The 21,511-nt window shown below is 30.8% G+C and overlaps 2 protein-coding genes across 2 annotated transcripts; one reads left to right on the top strand and one right to left on the bottom strand.

Annotated features, from left to right (window-relative positions):
* Positions 1-275: 275 nt before the first annotated feature.
* LOTGIDRAFT_108154 (hypothetical protein) lies at positions 276-9,784 on the bottom strand (the record flags this gene model as incomplete). Its single annotated transcript, XM_009066951.1, has 17 exons — positions 276-338; positions 733-858; positions 1,315-1,380; positions 1,654-2,126; positions 2,618-2,721; positions 2,968-3,071; positions 3,300-3,359; positions 3,505-3,586; positions 4,571-4,691; positions 5,114-5,205; positions 5,590-5,714; positions 7,433-7,596; positions 8,088-8,201; positions 8,551-8,633; positions 8,860-8,978; positions 9,363-9,440; positions 9,716-9,784. 17 exons carry the CDS (start codon positions 9,782-9,784, stop codon positions 276-278), a joined length of 2,043 nt encoding a protein of 680 aa, XP_009065199.1.
* A 1,055-nt stretch (positions 9,785-10,839) lies between these two features.
* On the top strand, positions 10,840-20,890 carry LOTGIDRAFT_155388 (hypothetical protein; the record flags this gene model as incomplete). The annotated part of the gene is made up of 22 exons (XM_009066952.1): positions 10,840-10,923; positions 11,763-11,879; positions 12,257-12,322; positions 12,614-12,746; positions 12,911-13,020; positions 13,699-13,842; positions 14,030-14,113; positions 14,248-14,406; positions 14,638-14,748; positions 14,863-14,917; positions 15,095-15,155; positions 15,599-15,737; positions 16,068-16,161; positions 16,691-16,860; positions 17,118-17,169; positions 17,451-17,578; positions 18,326-18,411; positions 18,830-18,956; positions 19,229-19,306; positions 19,481-19,657; positions 20,475-20,555; positions 20,792-20,890. 22 exons carry the CDS (start codon positions 10,840-10,842, stop codon positions 20,888-20,890), a joined length of 2,355 nt encoding a protein of 784 aa, XP_009065200.1.
* Between the last annotated feature and the right edge of the window lie 621 nt (positions 20,891-21,511).

Genomic DNA, 21,511 nt, shown 5'->3' on the forward strand with positions numbered 1-21,511 from the left:
TAATTACAATTATCAAAGCTCTGACACATTACTAGATAGGACACCAGTTAATTTAAGTTACTATTGAAAGCCTTATTGACATTGTTTTTGAAAGTAGATTTTTTAATCAGTCGGGGATTCAGACATCTCAGTCGACTTTGCCAATTTGTATTGGTGAGATATATTAAGTATTTATGATTTTACACCAGTGTAGTTAGTATAAAAAGTTCTGGTTATGGTTATGAATGAATAGCATGTCCAATCACAGTTATAAAGTTCTTAGTATGTTTCAACTATCAGGAATCAGTTGGTAAAGTTTCTTTTAAATACCAGAATCCTCCTCTTGATATACAATATTCCTGAAAAAGATAAACATATAATTTTATAGCTATAGTATTCTTACTATACATATGTAGAATATGACAACAGTTATTTATGGCCAACCATATTCCCAGTTTAGTAGGAGCATAATTACAAATGACAGATTTTCTTTAATGATCAGAATGCAAAATAGAGAGAATTTCCATCTGTCAATGGATATTTTTATCATACATAGCCTGTAGTGCATAGAGCTTTGGTTAATTGACCTAATACAAACAACTGAGTGATTTTTTCCATGTCAGTCTCTTCAACCTGCAATGCTGAAAGAGCAACCTAGCAACCAAGGCCCTGATATGGTCAAGGTGCCCTGCAAATAACATCCTATAATATCAAGGACAAAATCATAGATTAGAATCAATGCCAAGAACATACCTTAAGTAATTTTTTACAAGTAACTTCTGAAACTTCATCTTGTAATTCTTCTTGAAAATGATTTCTAACAGCACCAATTTTAACTCTGAATGAATTTTCAAATAGCTCCAATAATAACATTCTCATCTGTAAAGGAAATTTCAAGAAAAAAGGCAAATTATTTGATGCGTACTGATCCAAATAAGGTTCATGTATGTATGGGTATCAAAAACACATTCAACTTCTATTAGAAGCACCACACTGATTTCCCGTTTTATTATTCCATTTTCCTGGAATTTGATACAAAAGCTAATATGCACTATGTAGCCTCAAAATTGTATAATATTACTCATAGAGCTTTTTCATAATTTTACAGATAAACTATATGATATCATCATAAGGCATACATAATAATAGGGTGTATAATATAAACTGTTTTACAATTAATCAGCTAGTACAGCCAACAGTCAATGACAATATCATTTGGTCTGTTAAGGTTCATAAGTAAAAGTAATCATCATTTAGATGTCTAGATCATATCTAATTACAGAGAACATATTTTATTTTTGTGTATGGTTATTTTAGGTTAATGTATCTACAGACCTTATCAAACATATCACCAGCAGTTATTTGTGCAAATAAAACATCAGCTTTAGTTTTAGGTGGCCACTGAAACAAAACACAAATATATGAAAGAGCACTGGATATGATTTTGTGCGCAAGATACGTTTAAATGGTGAAGTTTCTGAAAAGATAATACAATGTATTACTGTGGGTTCCAATAAAACAGTATGTAGTAAAAACCAGGCGGTTGATTTGACTTATTTTCAAGTCTGATATGGTAAAACAATATGGCATATTGAGAAATGGCTTATCTTTAACATTCCTCTGCTGTATTTTGACATGTTTTCAGTTCTGATATTGACCATATAATCTATTTACCTGATTATTTAACTGTTTACCACCAGATGTCACTATATTATCTATTAATAACTGATCATTGATATTACTTGACAAAAACACATGACCAGACGGACATTGTAATATCTTATTCTCAAAACAACCTTTTAATTCACTCAAACTAAAGATTTTCTTTTTATTTAATAAGTCACGTAAAAATGATATGATTTCTAAAGTTAATTTCTTATCATCTATGAGTCCATTATCACAGTTTGTTTTGACCTTTTTCATTGGTCCATTTGAAGTCACATGTTTAATTTCCGAGGTATCCATTGGTTCCTGAACACTATCTATATTATGATCACTTTCTGAATTCTGTCTAGAATGATGTGTATCAGTTTCCATATCACTAACATCAGAGGTAGACATGGCACTAGGTGTTCTGGTACGTGGAGAAGATTTTCTTCTTTTAGATTTATCAGGTGAATTACAAACTGGGCTGTGTCCATCTGTAGCTACAAAATATTAATCAAAATTCAAAATTTTTAGAATTTACAAATCAAGAGATAGGCATTGCTGTAATGTGTTGCAAGGAGAGGCTGAAGTAGGATGAATATGATATGATGTATGGATTCAACTGTAAGAATTTGTGCACCATATGATACCAATATTGATGACCTCATTGTCAATTTCTTCTATGGATCTGAAGTATTGGTCATGCTCACTATCACACTTTTAAATTCTTCTGCTGTATGAATGTGGGTACAAATGGCACTTATAAACCAAAAATCTACAATATTTGTCATGGAAGGTTTCAAATGAACACTCTGGTAAGTATGCTTACCAAGAAAGATGTGTGCAGATATAGATATCTACTGATATAATAGTCTCTATGTTATTGTATAATCCACACTCTACTACTAGTCATGTTATTTACTACAGTCAAGCATGAGGAACGTATTAACATTAGACACATGCAATTCAAATAAAAAACCACTACAAATACCTTTAGATTTTTTCTCTAGTTCTTTTGGTATTTTAAAGGCCTTAGACAAAGTTTGATATCGAGCATCCCATAACATTTTCTGTCTTTGTAAAATATCATTATATCTAGAAAGGAGAGTACCGCTGTAGAGAGTCATTATTTCATACATCTACTTCTAGTTGTATGTTTAGACAGGGAGATGCGCCTTTTCTTTTTTCACAGGAACCCATAAAAATGTATTTATTTGTATGTTGAAAATAAATATTATAATTGTTGCTTTAGAAAGTTTTTGATCACAAGATACGATACAAAACAATGAAAAAAGTCAATTTTTGAAGTAATTTTAGAAATCAATTCAATATATAACTTACTTATCACAAAATTCATAGTCATATTCATAAAGAAATTCCCATCCTTTTATAGCTTTTACTGTAGACATCTGTTCTAATTGTTCTTTTACATCTTCAGCTGGTAACTATAAATACACAATATTATCATCAATTTTGACATAATATTCTCTATGATGTATTAAAACACTCTGCTATGGTAAATCAGGTCCACTATTAGTTTATTACTCATTATAATTACCAAGAAATGTGTAATTTGCATACATATGAAGGCAGGATTTACTCCTATATATAGCTACTTTAAGTCAGATAGTGGTAAATAAATATTTGAAAATAGAACAATATTCAAACCTTACTTTAATAACAGATGATATATCTTTTCTTATAACATATCTTGAATGAGTAAATTTCCACATCTATAATTAAACAAATAGAAAAATAAACAAAAACGATAAAAAGACACATCCATCAATATTTGCAATACCAGCTGTCCCTCCAAAGGATTCTGATTTAAAGAGTATGGCACAGGATAAGTTAAATTAATTTATAGAATGTTCTTACTATATAATCTCTTCCACGGCACAAATATTCTGATGATATACCACTGACAGGACTACAGGCTTCTTTAGGATACAATATTTCACTGAAATATAAAATATTCTGATGATATACCACTGACAGGACTACAGGCTTCTTTAGGATACAATATTTCACTGAAATATAAAATATTCTGATGATATACCACTGACAGGACTACAGGCTTCTTTAGGATACAATATTTCACTGAAATATAAAATATTCTGATGATATACCACTGACAGGACTACAGACTTCTTTAGGATACAATATTTCACTGAAATATAAAATATTCTGATGATATACCACTGACAGGACTACATTTTTCACTGAAATATAAAATATTCTGATGATATACCACTGACAGGACTACAGGCTTCTTTAGGATATATTATTTCACTCTGCTTCTAAAGGTCGAAAATAGCTCTAATTCGAATTTGATCTTCGTTTTATGAACATGTCTACACATACCGAATTTCATTTGATTCCATCAAAAAATCTAGTTTTTAGAGCAAATGTTGACAGACGGACGGACCAACGGACCTTCGTTTCATGAATATGTATGCACATACCGAATTTCATTTGATTCCTTCAAACACTCTAGTTTTTAGAGTGTTTACGAGCAATTTATGTTGATAGAGGCACTTACTGTATAGAGGTTAAAGGGCGATAACTCCTCAAAACTGATGTAAGAGGCCTAAATCTTGAAAAAGCCTTAAATTTAATCAGAAGTAAACTAAACTTTCTCAAACCTTTCGATTTAGGTCCAATGACATCCATTTTAAGTTTCATCAAAATTGATTGAAAACTAAGAGAGTAATAGCATATTCAAGATTTTGGGGCAAGGGCAATAACTCTGCTTCTAACGGTCGAAAATAGCTCAAATTCAAACTCATCTTCGTTTTATGAATATGTATACACATACCGAATTTCATTTGATTCCATCAGCGTTTACAAGCAAATGTTGACATACGGACGTACGGACAGGGGTACCGACAATATACGTCCACATAGAGAGAGGTGGGCGTATAAAAATATTGAAGTTTCTTACCTTTTTACAACCCAGCAACCTTGAACTAATAAAGCAAAAACTTGTAATGGTCGTAACACACTAGTAGGATCAGTACCAGGATCTAATAATGATAGTAACTGACTAAATCTCATTACTTTTACTGAAATACCGAAAACAACTATTACTAGATCATAATATAAACTACAAAGGATCTTTAATATGATTAACCATGATATTAACCTAATGCAATGATGAAATAGAAATAAGTTTGATGTCCAATATATCTGCTTCTGCTGAGGTTTTGCATGGATTTAAGTAGCCGAATTTAGACAAGATAGCACGAATATCTGTTTATAAGAGCAGGGTATTAACTTGACCTAAACTGTGATTGAACCATCGAAACCTAGGTTAGCAAGCAAGCTTTTAATTCACTGAGCTAGTGTTTTTCTTAGGACATTTTGGAATCTGTCTGAAAAGGTTTGGATACAATATGTACACATTTATGTTATAAGAATTGAAGAGGCAAAAAAATATACAGCCACAGCCATGGATATCAAAATCTTTATGAGAACAATAGCTTACCATTTATTAGTAGTGATTTGATTTGATCTGCTAGAGGTAATGTACGTAACTGACTTAAAGATAACACATTAGTGGGCATCTCAGGTCTTTCCCTGAAACAAAGTATTGAATACGTGTACATATTCCCCTTTTATAATAATTAATACCCAAAACAATGTTCTCAAACAATAGCTTGCTATTGACCATCTTGATTTAGCAAGATTTTCTGGTCACAAAAGAATAACCTGCCTGCATCAGTGTTTAATATAAACCATAGGACAGAGTATCCAGTACATTTCTAGGAAACTATTAGTTGAGGGGGCCGAGCAGGGGCCAAAGAATTTTCAGGGGGAACTAGGGTTGTTGATTTGGCTCTATATGCCGGACATGACCGACGGGGCTGCTCAAATATCCCCCGGGGAACCATAGGCTATGCTTTCACTGTGTACAGTATCTCGCTTTTCTCCTGTATGATTAAAACTTAATTAATCACTTACTTTTCTTCTGATTTCTCTGGAGGTATTAAAGAATTCAGATAATCTTTAGAATGAAGGTGAAATTCTGATATATCATCATTTTTGGAAGCTATTAAAGATAATCTGTTTGCAGCTGACTGGTCATCCTGGAACGAACATGCAAAGGATGATACAAAATTACCACTTGATGCAAACTGTAGACCCTGCATAGGATGTTGCTAATAGTTAATCTTCCTGTGTTACTTGTCAAGACAGCTATTAAAACTAAGTCAAACACTTTTTAGCAATATTTTGTTTCAAGAGCAAAACCCAGTAACAAATGTGAGTTTCCTTTTGTTGATGGCAAATTAAGATGATATCTGTTGAATATAATAGGTATGATTTAACGTATTTTATTGGTTTACAGATTTTCAAGAAACTTCCTTGATGTTTTAGTCCCATTAAGAATTTTCCTTCCTAAACCTGTGATTACATATCAAGTTTTATGAAAATCAGTTAAAAGTTAATGAACATTTTCATGTTGATTGCCTACAAGACATTGTAGGTGCCCTGTAAAGGAATTAATAATGGGTACCAGCTGAATTTTCACTTTATCATAGGGAAAGGATGGTGCCTATTATTATTATCATCATGAACTGTACTGTCTATACAGAGAACCTAATTTAATTAAATATAATCAAAAATCGACAACCCTCTAATACTTACTCAAAAAAGCTACTTTTAGCTCTTTGTGGGCATGCTTTAAATTTTACATTGCTATGGTCAATATTCATTCATTCATTTGCGAGATTATATTCCAAAACAGGAGAAAATTTGTGGCAGGTTTTGAAATGAGCAGTCACCATTTTAGCTGTACAACAAAAGATCTTTCTCTCATCATTTTATCTTGATAAAAGATTGGGGCATAATTCAGACATTCAATTCTAGTTAATTTTTATACTAAGACTCATTGAAAGGCAGTTCATTACAGTATTAACAAGCCTGTGTATGTATATAGCCTTATATCAGAAAGTTTCATCAAAATTTAATCTTAAGAGAGTTTTCCTTGGGTGATAATCAATATTTCTACCATGTTTCAAGAATATCTATCAAGAAATGTACCTTCAAAGAGATAAGACAGCTTTGTTTCTATTATTTGCTGACATATAAGATTAAAGAATATGAAACACAACTCAATGAATTTAAATATGATTTTCCAAGCTTTGATAAACTTCCAAGTGAAAATATAATGTTTTTGAGCATGTGATTGACAGACAATTGGAAGCAAATATATGTGTGGTTATTTCAAAGCAAGTCGGATGAAAAAACATGAGTTTTTTGATTTTAACAGCAATGTTTGCAATGACAAAATCAAATGGATGCAAAGCAATTGTTTGCCTTCTCCATTATAAGTATTGTGTGAAATGTGGATTCGAGGTCAAAGTGCATATCCAAGGTCATCACTCGTTAAAACATGTCTATGTCAAAACAAAATGACAGATTTGGAATCCCTGTCCAATTCCCTTTCTAAAAATACTTATTCAGCAATTTTGACCTATCGGTTACTGAACTATGGTCATTTGAATAATGGTGGTCACGCCCATTTTGGTCGAAATACCTCAAATTGGGAGGGCAATATCTCAGGAACAGTTAGTCTGATCGAGCTGAAATTTGGAATATCAGCTTTTTCTGCCCACATTAGCATATAAACCAAATTTCAGCAAAATCAAAGGGGGTACGGTTTACTTTTTACTTTTTTTTGGGTGATTTGACATGGAATGACCCATCAAAAACCTGGAATCAATCACAAAATGTACACTCATTGATAACTAGATCACTGACAAGGCAAAGGTATTTGTTTATCAAGAAAAGGGAAATAACTCACATCTTTATGATGGTATAAAACAGGTATCCAGCGTTCTGTTTCTAATTGTGATAGTTGATATTTATACGAGGCTAACCGTCTAGCTTTAGTTATATCATTTTCAGGTCGGGCAAACTTTACTGTCACAGGTTTTACTTCTTCTTCTGTTTCATCTTGAGATGATTCTGTTAATAACAAATTCATGCAAAATTATCATTTATCTCAATATTTCTAAGGAATACTTTTAAGTGATACTCTGATTAGAATTTAAGAATTTTAAACTTGGCGAATAAGAACCAGTAGATATACTTGGCGTCATAAATAACATAACAGGATCCTTATATAAACCAATAAACTTAGTAATTATCCATAAATATGCAATTAACTATTGAAAAACGCTTCATATCAAGATTAAGCATTTTTCAATAATTACTTAATTTATGAATTTTCCAATTTTCCAGAATTTACAGGGATTCTGTTGTAACTTTATGACACCAGGTAAGCTAACTGATGAATATATACTCATATTGACCATTCTTGAGAATTAAATTCATGTTCATTCTAAGATGTAGTATCACTTTAATATGATTGGTAAATATTACTTTATCAAAATTGATCTCATAAAAGTATGATAGTAATATTCTACTCTATTCTCTAATAGGACAATACTAACCACCATCAGTTTGTAAGGAAGATAATCTATTTTTAGCCTTAACATCAGCTCTATCTAAATAATCAAATACTGGTTTCATTTGATTGATAGAAGATAGTGGTGTTATGTGGACCTCATCTACAAAATAACAAATAATCAACTTGTAACTTTTGATTGATGTTATATTCACCAACAAATAACAATGATAGTTTCAAAATAACAAGATATCAAATAAATCAAATACTGGTTTCATTTGATTGATGACAGTGGAGTTATTGTGGAATTCACCTATAAAGTTACAAAATAACCAACCATAATCAAACTTTTGATTGATGCCATATCATATTCACCAACAAAATATCAAGATGTATAACAAACAAAAAAAACACAATAGTTTCAACATAACAAGATAAATAGCTATAGTTTGTTAAGTCAATAGTAATAGCTCAAAAGGTTATCCAGTTAGAATTAATGAAAGTTTACTTACTATCTTTTAATAGACCAACAGCATAACGTTTAGCTGAGGTAGAACAAGCTGTAGACCTTAATACCTGTTTATCCATTTTATCACTGAAAAGCAATATCACTTGAAATTATTAAAATCTTTATTTCGACTCACCTATTTGATAAAAATTAGGCTACATTACATTACACTTTATAGTTGTTTGGATGATATTCATACATATTGCTGCTTTGGGTTAGATTCCTACGACTTTTTTGTAAGCGAACCAAAATATTGGAAAAATATTTTCTGATCAAAGTCATTGTGCTTAGATAATCAACCTGGATTTCATACCTTGCATAAACACATTCACTAGGATTTTCTACACCACCATCAACATTGAGGGCTATCTGTTCCCCTTTACTTCTAGAATAGTTAGAACTTCTAGTATTCATAGATAGATGCATTTCAACCTGACAATAATAAAAGATACCATTTCATAATGCATCCAGATTGTATTGTTTACAGATAATACCCTTTATCGGAGTATAAAAACAAAGTTATATATACCGGTAGTGCATTTTGGATATAACAACATAAAAACTCTTTCTTAGCATGTGAATTTCTAATTTCAAATTACACTCATATTTCAGTTATTTCACGAAAATTTAAGAGTAGCTCAAGCGTTGCTTTTTGACCAAGAACTATGTTGTTAATTACAATATAGCATTGAAGGCTACAAAATTGTCTTTAGAGGACTATCCAAAAACTGAAACGACAAAATCTGGTTTAATAAATATTTGTGTTTCACAAACTCCCAAGGCAGACAATATGCTGAAAGAGTTTTTAAAAATTACCTTTTTCTGTTGAGGTTTAACTTTAGTAGATACATGCTCCACTTCATCATAAGATAGACTCGCTGTTCTTACAGGATACTATAAAAAATATAGAATATTATCTTTAACCATATCTTTGTAACTTAGTAAAAGGGCAATTAATAAGTAAACTATGTACTACTTGACAATAATTTTTTAACATGACAGCTCAAAGTTGTTATCAAAGTATCGGTATTAAACAAGAGCTGTAATGTAATGTATTGAAATGCCCCTTGTATTTATAATCAACACAGTTTTAAGAGATACAAGACACTCTCAATGAAGAGTGTGAAGATAAAATGAGGCAATCAAAGATATATCTAAATCTCACCAACCTGTAATAAGTACAAATTATCTGCCAGACTTTTAGATAAATAAACATTCACCTGGAATAAAATTTTCATTCAAAGTATAAAAAGCATGTCCTACTTATATGATAAAATTTTTGTTTTCTCCAGTTTCAGTCTCTGTCTTGATATCATTAGATGCCAAGATGAGATTCGCAAATTTCAAAATAGCCTACTGGTATTGTCACAATGTTTACAAATTACGTAATCGCATTGTGCCAATTACTTTTCTAGGAGTTGAATTATCAACTTTGGAATGCAATTGATTGTCTCTGGTCTAGTGAAAAAGACAACCACTTGAAAAGTTATTATTTGTAAATATTTTTTTACAGAAGAGATATTCAGTTGATGTAAAAAGTGCTAACAAAGATAAGCAAGGCTCTGATGCCGATGGACCCTGTAATAATATTGTCATGATGAAATAATTCGCAATGTTTACAGTTTATAACTTAATGCTTCTATGAATTTATCCTGTTAGATTTATATGTTCATTTTACAACAATAACATTTCATACTACAAGTGTAAAGGTTGTATATTCATCATAGGAATTATTAGAGGAGTCAATAAGTTTCAGGAGTGTCTCACTCTCAGGTAGATTGAGCAGAACAAGTCTCACTACAATACATTAGGCTAACACACAAACAGAAGAGAATTGACAGCATTTGTTCCCAATGCAAACGAGTAACTGAGCAAATGTGTAAATAGGTGCAAACGTTGAATGTATAATTTTATGATAGGCTTTGTTATTAATGATTTAATTCACCTCTTCGACCACTGGGTCCTCTTCGTCCGCCATGCTCAACATGCTTATTGTCGCAATTATCCAGAAATATTGATGAAGACTCGAATAATTAAGGCGGTTTCTTTAAAAAGATATCAGTAATAGAAAATGTTCATATCTTAAATCACCTCAGGGGCTGTAAATATTGCTTGCTTTGAAATCATACGGTAAATATCTTACATGTTAATCAATGTCTTCAATTAAATAGCAGTAAAGATCTATTTATGAATTGATAAAATATAGGTCACTTTGCGTTTCAAAATAAACTTGACCTAGTTTTGAATATGTACGAAATAAGTATTCTTTCACGTGACATTTTGTAAACAAAAAATGGCGGATGATGAAAGTGAGAGGAATCCTCTCTTGGAAAAAGAACAAATTCAGCGTCCACAGAGTAGTGGCTCTTCATCCTCAGTATGTATTACATGGTTCAATCATCTACCTCTCAATCACTTAATTTTCTGTGTGATCTGCAGTTTTTATTCTCAAGAATATTTTTGTTTTAATTTGACGGATGATGCAGATAAATTGTTCAATTGTAAAAGTTGACAAGTCTTCATTCACGTTCTAAAGTTAGTTCATAGCTTTAAGTGTCAGCTAAATCGAAGGGTCAAATGGATTATTTACATAGTAGGATTTTCCAAATTTAAATAGTGATTATGCCATTAATAACTTGAAGCCCTATTTTCATCATGACTGCATCTTCATGGTTTAAAGCTTATTAAACTACAATTCCCTTGAATTGTAAAACTCACAAGATATAAGGAGGAAATATTAAAATTTCCTTATTGTGCTATAAATTGTTTCCATACATTGAGCCCATCTGGTTTTAATAAAAGCCAAGGGTTACAGTACTAGTTTGACAGCTATATGTATTGTATATTATATAACATTTGTCAGTAATAGTTTCAAGAATGACAATTTCTATCAGTTTTTTTATTATTATTATATACAACCATTTCCTTGAATAAACTGCTGTTTGTACTTGACCTAGTCTTTGACTACTTGTAGAATATTGCTTTTCTCATAGTTATTATATCATTTCTTAGGAACATTCAAATCCTATTTTGAGCTCAGATGAGTGAAAATAATATTGCAAAGCTGAGAGAGATTTTTGTGGAGATGCACACCATAGATTTTTTATTTCAATAACAGTTTTTTCTGGATAGAGCACGTCAAAATATCATGTGAATGTAAACAATCTACCTGATCCCACTCAAGTTTATATTTTAGAAAAAAGATTTTTGTTTCAGATAAATGCATCAACTGGTGATGTGGAAAGTGATCCAATTCAATCATTGCTATCTAGTAATTCTATAAATAGATCAGAAGAATCACAACCTGAAAAATTACTTTCTGCAAAATTTGAAGTAAGTTGATCTGAAGATTTGATCTTATGATTTTTTTTAAACCAATCTGTAAACTTGAACTTATGTTTGGCATTCTTTAAATGTCTTAGTTCTAGAAGATCATCTATTGAATTTTAGGAAGATATTGGGTTTAAACTAAAGTCAACCAGATTGTTTCTCCATAGCAGGTGTTGATTCCAGTCAATCTTGTGGAACGCATGATCCCATTCTGTGATTGAGTTTGTTATTTGGTATTCATTCTAAGATTCCACATGATTTGTTAATTTGGTATATTTTCTAAAAAGGCATACCAATAATACTGCTTAATGTTTTTTTCTTTTCTACATGTTCATTGTGCAGATGCCAATTTCATTTTTTGATTTCAAAATTATTTTTAGAGTTTAGATTATGATGTCTGTGAAAATGCTCTATATCTTCGTGAAGAAAAGAAGAAAACAACAAAGGTATGATTTACTTGTAAAGCTTTTAAATTTTGAATTGTTTTGGTACCGGTATCAATATAAATAGCTTTTAATGAGACAGTGATTTTTAATCTATCACAGCAATACTTTCATACAAGAGGGGTTGCCCATGGTTTTAAATGGTTCTCAAGATTTATGCATGTGTTAATAGTTTACAAGTAACTAACTATAGGTCATTTTACAATGTGACTATGTGATCAGGGCTAAATGTTCCTTTTAATCATGTGTTAATATTGTATTCTTTCATTATAATGGAATTTTTTTTGGTTTTAGGAGATTATTCGTAAAGAATTAGCGAGATGGTTTGTATCATTAGCTATAGGAGTATGTACTGGTTTGATAGCGTGTTTAATAGACTACCTAATAGAATTAACATCCAGTATTAAATATGGCTATGTTAGAAATTGTAAGTATTTTGATTAAGAACAAGTAAACATTTTTGCCTTCTTTGAAAACTCAGAATTTGAAGAAAAGCCAAACTTTGTTTTTATATTTTTTTTGTTACTTCCTTTTCTTTAATTTTATCCTTACCTCCTTGTTCTCTAATGTCTATTAAATTTTTCTTTCTAGATGTTGAGAAATGTGTAGAAGATTTTTGTTTATATGCTCCATTTTTAATGTGGGTAGCATTCAATGCCTTTATAGTAATGTTTGGTGCTATTCTAGTGGCTTATGGAGAGGTATGTGTAATTTTCTATATTTGATTCAGATATTTTTTCAATATTATATATAACTTGCAAAATTGTCATTACGTAACATCCATAGTGGATTTAATGTAAGCGATTTTCAAAATTAGTACATAAAAAAAATCATTTATATATTATATCAACACAGTGACTACTTTTGCAGCACTGTATTAATTGATTTACAGGTGCTTTTTACGAACTTCTGGTCATGCTTTGGCAATGAAAATCTACTTTTTCTTCATATGAGCTGCCGAAACAATATAGTCAAATCATAAGTGAGTTATGTGGCCAAATAATCATTTGACTACTTTTATGGCAGTGCCACTTAGGGTCTAAAGACGCGGCTCTGGAGCATTAATCCATTTGATGACACCACCAGCCAATCAAATTTATCCTCTCTCCAATGCTGGGATTTAGTGACGCGAACAGAAGGCGTATTCTGAGAAGCATTAGACTGATTTATCAACTGAATACACCTTTTATTTTGATTTTGGAATTGGAGTCAAAATCACACAATTTTATTGCTTTGGTGGGACATTCCCTTACTGATAAAAGATTACATGTAATTATGGCACATCTAATTAGTAATTAGTGATGATCATTGAAATCTGTATGTAGGCACCTTTTCTATCTAGGCTCCCCTTTAGATAATGATGATGATATATTTTTCAGCCTATGGCAGCAGGTAGTGGTATACCACAAATTAAATGTTATTTGAATGGTATAAAGATACCACATGTAGTTAGAATTAAAACTTTAATATGTAAAGTATTAGGTGTAGTTTGTGCTGTAGCTGGAGGATTAGCTGTGGGAAAGGTAGGATCACTTTTATTTTTGTTTCCACTTAAATGCAAACTATTAGGTCTTCTAGAAGTATTTCAGCATAATGCACTAGTGTCAATATTTGAATTTTAAATTTGAAAATATGATATCAGATATCAGCATTACTTTATATCGTCTAGTAAAGCTGGTACTTGTAAATATTTGTATGGTTTTATTATAGGAAGGTCCAATGATACATTCAGGAGCTGTTGTGGCAGCAGGAGTATCTCAAGGTAGATCTACATCATTTGGTATAGATTTTAAGGTGAGTTTAGTTTACTTTGTTTGTGATAGTTATAGCAGTATTGAATATCAGATCTGATCTGTCATATGGTCTGCAATTTATCTTTGTTGATATATTACTGACTCACTAAGAATAAAATGATAATATATTTTCAGATTTTTGAATATTTTCGTACTGATACTGAAAAAAGAGATTTTGTATCAGGCGGTGCGGCTGCAGGTGTTGCTGCTGCTTTTGGAGCACCTGTTGGTGGTGTTCTCTTTAGTTTAGAAGAAGGTGCTAGTTTCTGGAATCAAGCCCTAACATGGAGAATTGTAAGTTAATTTTTTTTATTTTCAAATTATTGGAATGTTGCTGGTGAGAAGGAAAATACTTATTCATAGGCTCATATAGCTATATTTCAGCTATCTGTATCAGTTTTCAGTATTAAAGCTCTATCTGTACACTTATTTACTTATAATTATGTTGATTATATTCATCAAATATGAACTTATTTTGATATTATGTGTTTTATAATATGTTGAATATAATATTTTCTATTCCAGTTCTTTGCCTCTATGACCTCTACATTTACATTGAACGTTGTACAGAGTTATATTAAAGGAAATCCATGGGAGTTATCTAATCCTGGTTTGATTAATTTTGGTGAATTTGAGGTAAGATTTGGTCACAATATCATGTTTGAAATATCAATTTCCTATATCTAAATACTGCATATCTTCTAAATTTGATATATATTATGTTTATTCTAATATTCTTTTATATTGCAGGATTCTAAATATGCAGGGTTTGAAATTCCAATATTTATGGTAATGGGAGTCATTGGTAAGTAATTAATTATTAATGATAAACAAAAACAACAATATATTCCACAATTATTGATATTGTTTCATAGCTTATTCACCCAAATATTTTGTCACCATAGTCATTCGCTGTTTGATGAAAGATTTTAGGATGATATCATTCTGTATTATTAACATGTTTATGATTTGTTTATTGCAGGTGGTTTATTAGGGGCTCTATTTAATCAAATAAATTATATGTTAACTTGTTATAGATTAAGGTAATTTTTAAATTCTTATTGTAATTTTAGATATATTTCTATCATCAAGACCATTGTTCAAATCTACATTATGTCATTCTTAATATGCTTACAATACATACAGAGATCTGGTTGCTCAGTGAGTTGGATGCTAGCTTGCTAACCTGAAGGTCAAACTAATTTCCCCTGTGTTGCAGGTCAGAGGGGTTTGATATGGAAAGATAATAAACTGAGACCCCCACATTTAGAAATTGAACTTCCCGAAATAATCGCAAACTGTGTGACCTTGCTAGTCCTCAACAAGTGCAGAAAAATAGGGTGTTCAACTCCATTTCATGTGGAGATAATTAGTATAAATATACCATTTCATTGTTCATTGTTATGAAAATAATGTTTAGTATTACTTGTTCATCCTCTGAAAGTAACAGTGAAAGTAAAATTAGTTTATTGTTTAATATTTATAGATATGTAAAACAGAGATGGAATCAAGTTATAGAAGCTATGATAGTAGCTAGTTTAACTGCTACAGCAGGTTTTGTTACTATATATTTTAATAATGATTGTCAACCAATGAAAGATAAAACACAAACTAATCTAGTTCAGGTGAGCTTAACATTTCCAAATAGTTGTTGACAAAAGTTCATGCTGCCAACTTGTGTTTTGGATATACATCCTCATCAGGACAGATAATTTTGGAAACCAATAAAACCAATTGAAAAAACAGAATTCCCCTTTAAGACAAGAGTAGATTAGGTAATAACTACCCCTAATCTATATATATTTTGAATATAAGGTCAAACTTCAAGTTAGAAACTTTTTTCAAATTTGAAAATTTGCATTTTTGTATGCGTGTCATTTTGTGGACAAAGTTTTCAAAACTGTAATGAATTCTTAGTGATATATTATATTTTGTATTTCTATATTATTTTGTAGTTTTTCTGTGATGATGGACAGTATAGTACTACAGCTAATATATTTTTTCAAACACCAGAATCTAGTGTCAAAGATCTCTTTCATAATCAACCAGGTAATGTTTCTTGTATGTGTTTCTTGGTACTTGGTAAAAATCCTGAGATAAAGATCGGCAATTTTGGATCGCAAGCTGTTGGTAGTATTGGTGAATTTCTAATAAAGCTTATTTAATCAAAAGAAATGAAATTGAAATGATTAGATGTCCTTCTTTTCTGGAAACACCATACATTGTGCAATGAGGGAAATTTTTCCAGGACAATGACATTGGCCTATTTTTTTTCAATATTCATTGTCAAGCGAGCTTTCATGTGCACAACCTGTAGCACACAGGTCCTCAATTATATTATATTCATACTTAAGTACAAAGTAATATGCTTGGTTTTATTCTTTCTGGTTATATTCTTATCTGACAAGAGCTCTCATGTTGTTAACACATGTTTAAATAAATAATCCCAGTCATATCTATTGGTTTGGATATTGGAGTGAACTTTCCTATATCAGAATTTTAGGCATAAGATAAATTTAACTATCTATATTTGTAACTTATAGTTTATATTGTGTATGTTATATATTTATCATTATAGGTTCATATGAAGTTAAAACTCTAGGCTTTTATACATTAGTCTATTTTCTGTTAGCAACATGGACCTATGGTTTGAGTGTACCAAGTGGTCTGTTTATACCTTGTATATTAATTGGTGCTGCCTGGGGACGATTAACAGGAATCTTCTTTAATTATGCCTTCCCTGAAGCTGTAAGTGGAATTATTAACTCTGTATTATGAATTAAAACATCGTTACAGGGATTGTTTTGATTTCCTCCCATATTTGTAGTTCTTGTAATTCCAGAAAAATTGGATTTTTTGGGAAAAAAACGGTATTTCTTGAGAGAGTGGAATTTTCCTTAAACTAACAATGTTGAAATTCCATGTGTTGTTAAAAAAAGATTTAGTAACATCTTGTGACATATATGTCATATATTATAAAAAAAACTATTGTGTCTATAATGCAGGACTGGGCAGATCCAGGGAAATATGCTTTAATGGGAGCTGCTGCTATGTTAGGTGAGATTTATTTAGACTAGAAGGCAGGTTAAAGTCCTGTGTTGGGCCTTGGAGGTCCTTGCTGTGGTCTCTTGCCTTCATTCTGGCCAAACAGCATAAACATGAAAAAAGAAGAAGGTGACAAATTAGAAATGACTGTCATTATAGAATTGGGAATGAGAAGTCATTGATACAATGTAACAACTCTCAAAAATAAATGTCGCCTCTAGTTATGACCTACACATTTGAGCTTAAACTAAAGGTCTTGAGTTTGTTATTAACCTATGTTTTTCTATGTATAGGTGGAGTAGTAAGAATGACTATTAGTTTAACTGTTATAATAGTAGAAGCTACTGGTAATATCTCCTATGGTTTACCTGTTATGATTATATTAATGATAGCTAAATGGGTTGGAGATTTCTTTAATGAGGTAAACTACACCATTTCTTCTGGCTCTATTGTCATTTATATCATTTTACATAAAGTATCATGTTCCATATGATACTTTGAATTATATGATTTGAAATACATAGTTTAGATTAAAGATGAGTGTTCTTATTTTTTAGTGTCAAATTAACACAAATTACTGTATTTGATTAAATGGTGTTTCTAATGAATTATCATGTATTCTTAATCATATCATTATGTTCTTATTGCATGTAATTAAGAGTTTTAACCAATCATAAATGTCCATGTATATACAGTCTGGATAAGCAAAAAAAATACTTTTTTAACCTTTCTTGATAGGTTACTCATTGGAATTCTGTTAGTTATTCTCTTCTTTCTAATTTAGCTAATTATGAATTAATTATGGACATGTGAGAAAAACTGATATTTTTTTAAGTCATCAGAACACCTCTACTTTCTATTCAACTAAGTATTAGCATTTTCATTTTCATAAATGAAAATAAGGGAACCCATCTTTAAATCTTTCATTACACTAATGTTTCCAAGTCATTATTCAGTTCTTCCTATTAGCTATAGTGTTATAGAATAGGAAATAGCTACGTAAATTAATCAGCATTTTCACATATTTTTACTGACGATGAATCTGATTGATCAAAATCTAAATTTTCAACCAATCAAAATAAGTCATAAGAATATCTACTTACTGTGTCAAGTGCTCAAGTACTTTCATTTTTCTACTTTCTTTAGGTTAATGTATGAATATTTTCAGGGTATATATGATATGCATGTACATATACAAGGTGTACCTATATTAGGTTGGGAACCACCAGTTATGTCTTCTAATATTAGTGCTATGTAAGTTATAATTATATTATTATGATATTAATAATAATTGAAGTGACCTCCAATATGTTATATTGATTCAAAATAAAAAGATAACACTACGTTTTCTAACATTAAAAGCCGCACTAACAATCCGTTGTATTGCATGGTAGGATAAGTATGGACACAATACAAATTGTTTGTGCATGAATATTCATGGTTGACTATACAAAGATTTTTGTTTACATAATTTTTTGTTTGGTTTTTCCATTAAGGTTTTAACCCTGTTCCCCTGTCAGGTCAGAGAGGGTGATATGAAATAGCATTTTGTCAATAAATCAAGACTATGTTCCATTGACGCCTAGTCAGTTGAAATAGAAACAAAGTAGACTAATGTCACTGGCCGGGTAAAGTTTCATTACACACTCATCTCATTTTCTTTATCTTGCAGTGAAGTTATGAGTCATCCTGTTACAGTATTTAGAACTAAAGAAACAGTAGGAAGAATTGTATCTATATTAAAGGCTGATGAACATCATGGTTTTCCTGTTGTTTCTAATTTTGATCCACATGATGGAGTAAGTAGGAGTAGATTTGAATAGAATCTTCATTATATATCTGTTCGAAGCAGTATTTCATCTGACTTTTATTTCAAATCCCTTGGTCAATTAATGTAAAGACTGTAATGAAAAAATGCTGGTGACAATCAAAAAGGGGATAATAATTTTTATAAAAATCATTGTTCCAAATGCGATTGGTTCAGCAAACACCAACAACACGTATGTTCCTGTGATTTTCTATCAAAATCATTTCTCTTTCTCTATATAAGTTTTACTGTTTTTTATTATAGACAATAAGTCGGGAAACATTTGGTACATTTGAAGGTATTATTATTAGAGAACAACTTATTATTCTACTCAAATTAAAGGTCAGTATATAGTCTAGTCGTTTGGATGGCAAAATTTCCCTCATTACACCGTGCATGGCGTTGCCCACCTTCAATAGCCCACATGATGCAGAAAAATAGGAAGTAAAACTCCAGAATTCCAGAATTATTCCATGTTGTTAATTATTAATAATTATTAATTATTTATTATTATAGGTATTTGAAGAGAATCCTGATTATCAGTTAATATTGAAGAATATAAAGGCGTCTGATTTCCGTGATACTTACCCTAGATTTCCACCTATACAACAAATTAACCTGACATCACAGGAAAGAGATATGACTGTTGATCTTACTGTGTTTATGAATCCAGCACCATTTACAATCTCAGATGTAAGTTATTTCTGCAGTCAAATTGCAATTTTAGAAGTCAAATTACAATAACAATCTCAAATGTTAATTTTACATGTTTTAGATGAATTGTCAAATTATGATCTCTCATGTCAAATTACAATCTGAAATATCAATTTTGCATGTATGATATATATTGTCAAATTACAATCTGACTTGTCAATTTTACATGTACAATATATTATTGTCAGATTACAATCACACGTCCGTTTTAAATATACAATATACATTGTCAAATTACAATCTGACATGTCAATTTTACATGTACAATATATTATTGTCAGATTGCAATCACACGTGAGTTTTAGATATACAATATATATTGTCAAATTACAATCTGACATGCCAATTTTACATGTACAATATATTATTGTCAGATTACAATCACACGTGAGTTTTAGATATACAATATACATTGTCAAATTACAATCTGACTTGTCAATTTTACATGTACTATATATTATTGTCAGATTACAATCACACATGTCAGTTTCTACTTGTACATCAATATTGTCAAATTACAATCTCATATATTAGTTTTACATGTACAATGTATTATTGTCAAATTACAATCTGATATGTTAAGTTTACATGTACACTATAATGTCAAATTGCAATCTGACATGTCAATTTTACATGTACAATATATATTGTCAAATTACAATCTGAAATGTCAATTTTACATGTACATGCTATATTGTCAAATTGCAATCACAGATCAATTCAGATTATTTGGTGTCGTCTATGATAAAAGCAAAATTAAATAATAACGACATTATGTTTTTACATTTATTTACAGAGAGCCTCGCTACCTCGTATATTTAGATTATTTAGAGCTTTAGGTTTACGTCATGTTACAGTTATAGATGATAAACATCAGGTAAATAGTTCTTTCCTGTATGATTTTCATTTTGTGATGTCTTCCAAGTTAAAAAAAGTGGTTATTTAACAGATTTGACATAATATTTTATTATGCTTTGGAAAAAAAGGAAATGGAAGATGATTACATCAAAATTTTGGAACACTGTTGTGGTAGTAAGTAATCACTTTTAAAACAAATTGGCCTTTACATATTCATGATAGCTTTAATGAATTCATTGGACTGTTAAATTTTAGGTGATCGGCATGGTGACAAGAAAAGACTTAGCTCGGTATAAAATCTGGAGACATCACGGTCAAATTAGTATGGAGGAAATACAGATATCTCATGGTTAGACTAACAAGGAATGGAAATACTTTTAGTAATAATAACCACTGACCAAAACGGGTATGGGTTTCAGAAAGACCTGTTAAAAAATGGCCTTGGGATCAGTCTAAAACTTGCCGATTATTATTAGTTAATACTTATTAAATATTAGACTTATGTTAAAAACTCCAGCAAAATTGCTTTATTAGGGCTAGATTATGCAATATACCCTGAGAAACCGCCGTGTGATGTCAACTTTTATAACATGGAGCCTGGGCATATCATTTGCAATTACCAAATACTCAAGTGTTCAAAAGGTTAAGCCCATATTTCCCATTTTTGTATCGTACCCATCTCTAAGATTTAATCTAAATCCACCGAATTTTTTGTCATCATATCTTTTAACGTATTTTTTCTGTGTAATCATTAAGATATTACAAATATATTTCACCCTTTGATTACTAAATTTCAGGATATGTCAAAGATTTTAATATTTTCATTGCCAACAATTGAAATGGTCGATAGGGTTAATGACATTCTGGCAAAGGCTGTCATTAAAGAGATTGTAAAGAGGTTTTCTAAATTTTTTATGTGTATCGAGGACACTAATAGCATCTATTTGCACCAATCAGACGTCCGGGGTTCCTGCA

Source organism: Lottia gigantea (genome assembly GCF_000327385.1).
Source record: "Lottia gigantea unplaced genomic scaffold LOTGIsca_8, whole genome shotgun sequence".
Taxonomy (NCBI): Eukaryota; Metazoa; Mollusca; class Gastropoda; family Lottiidae; genus Lottia; species Lottia gigantea.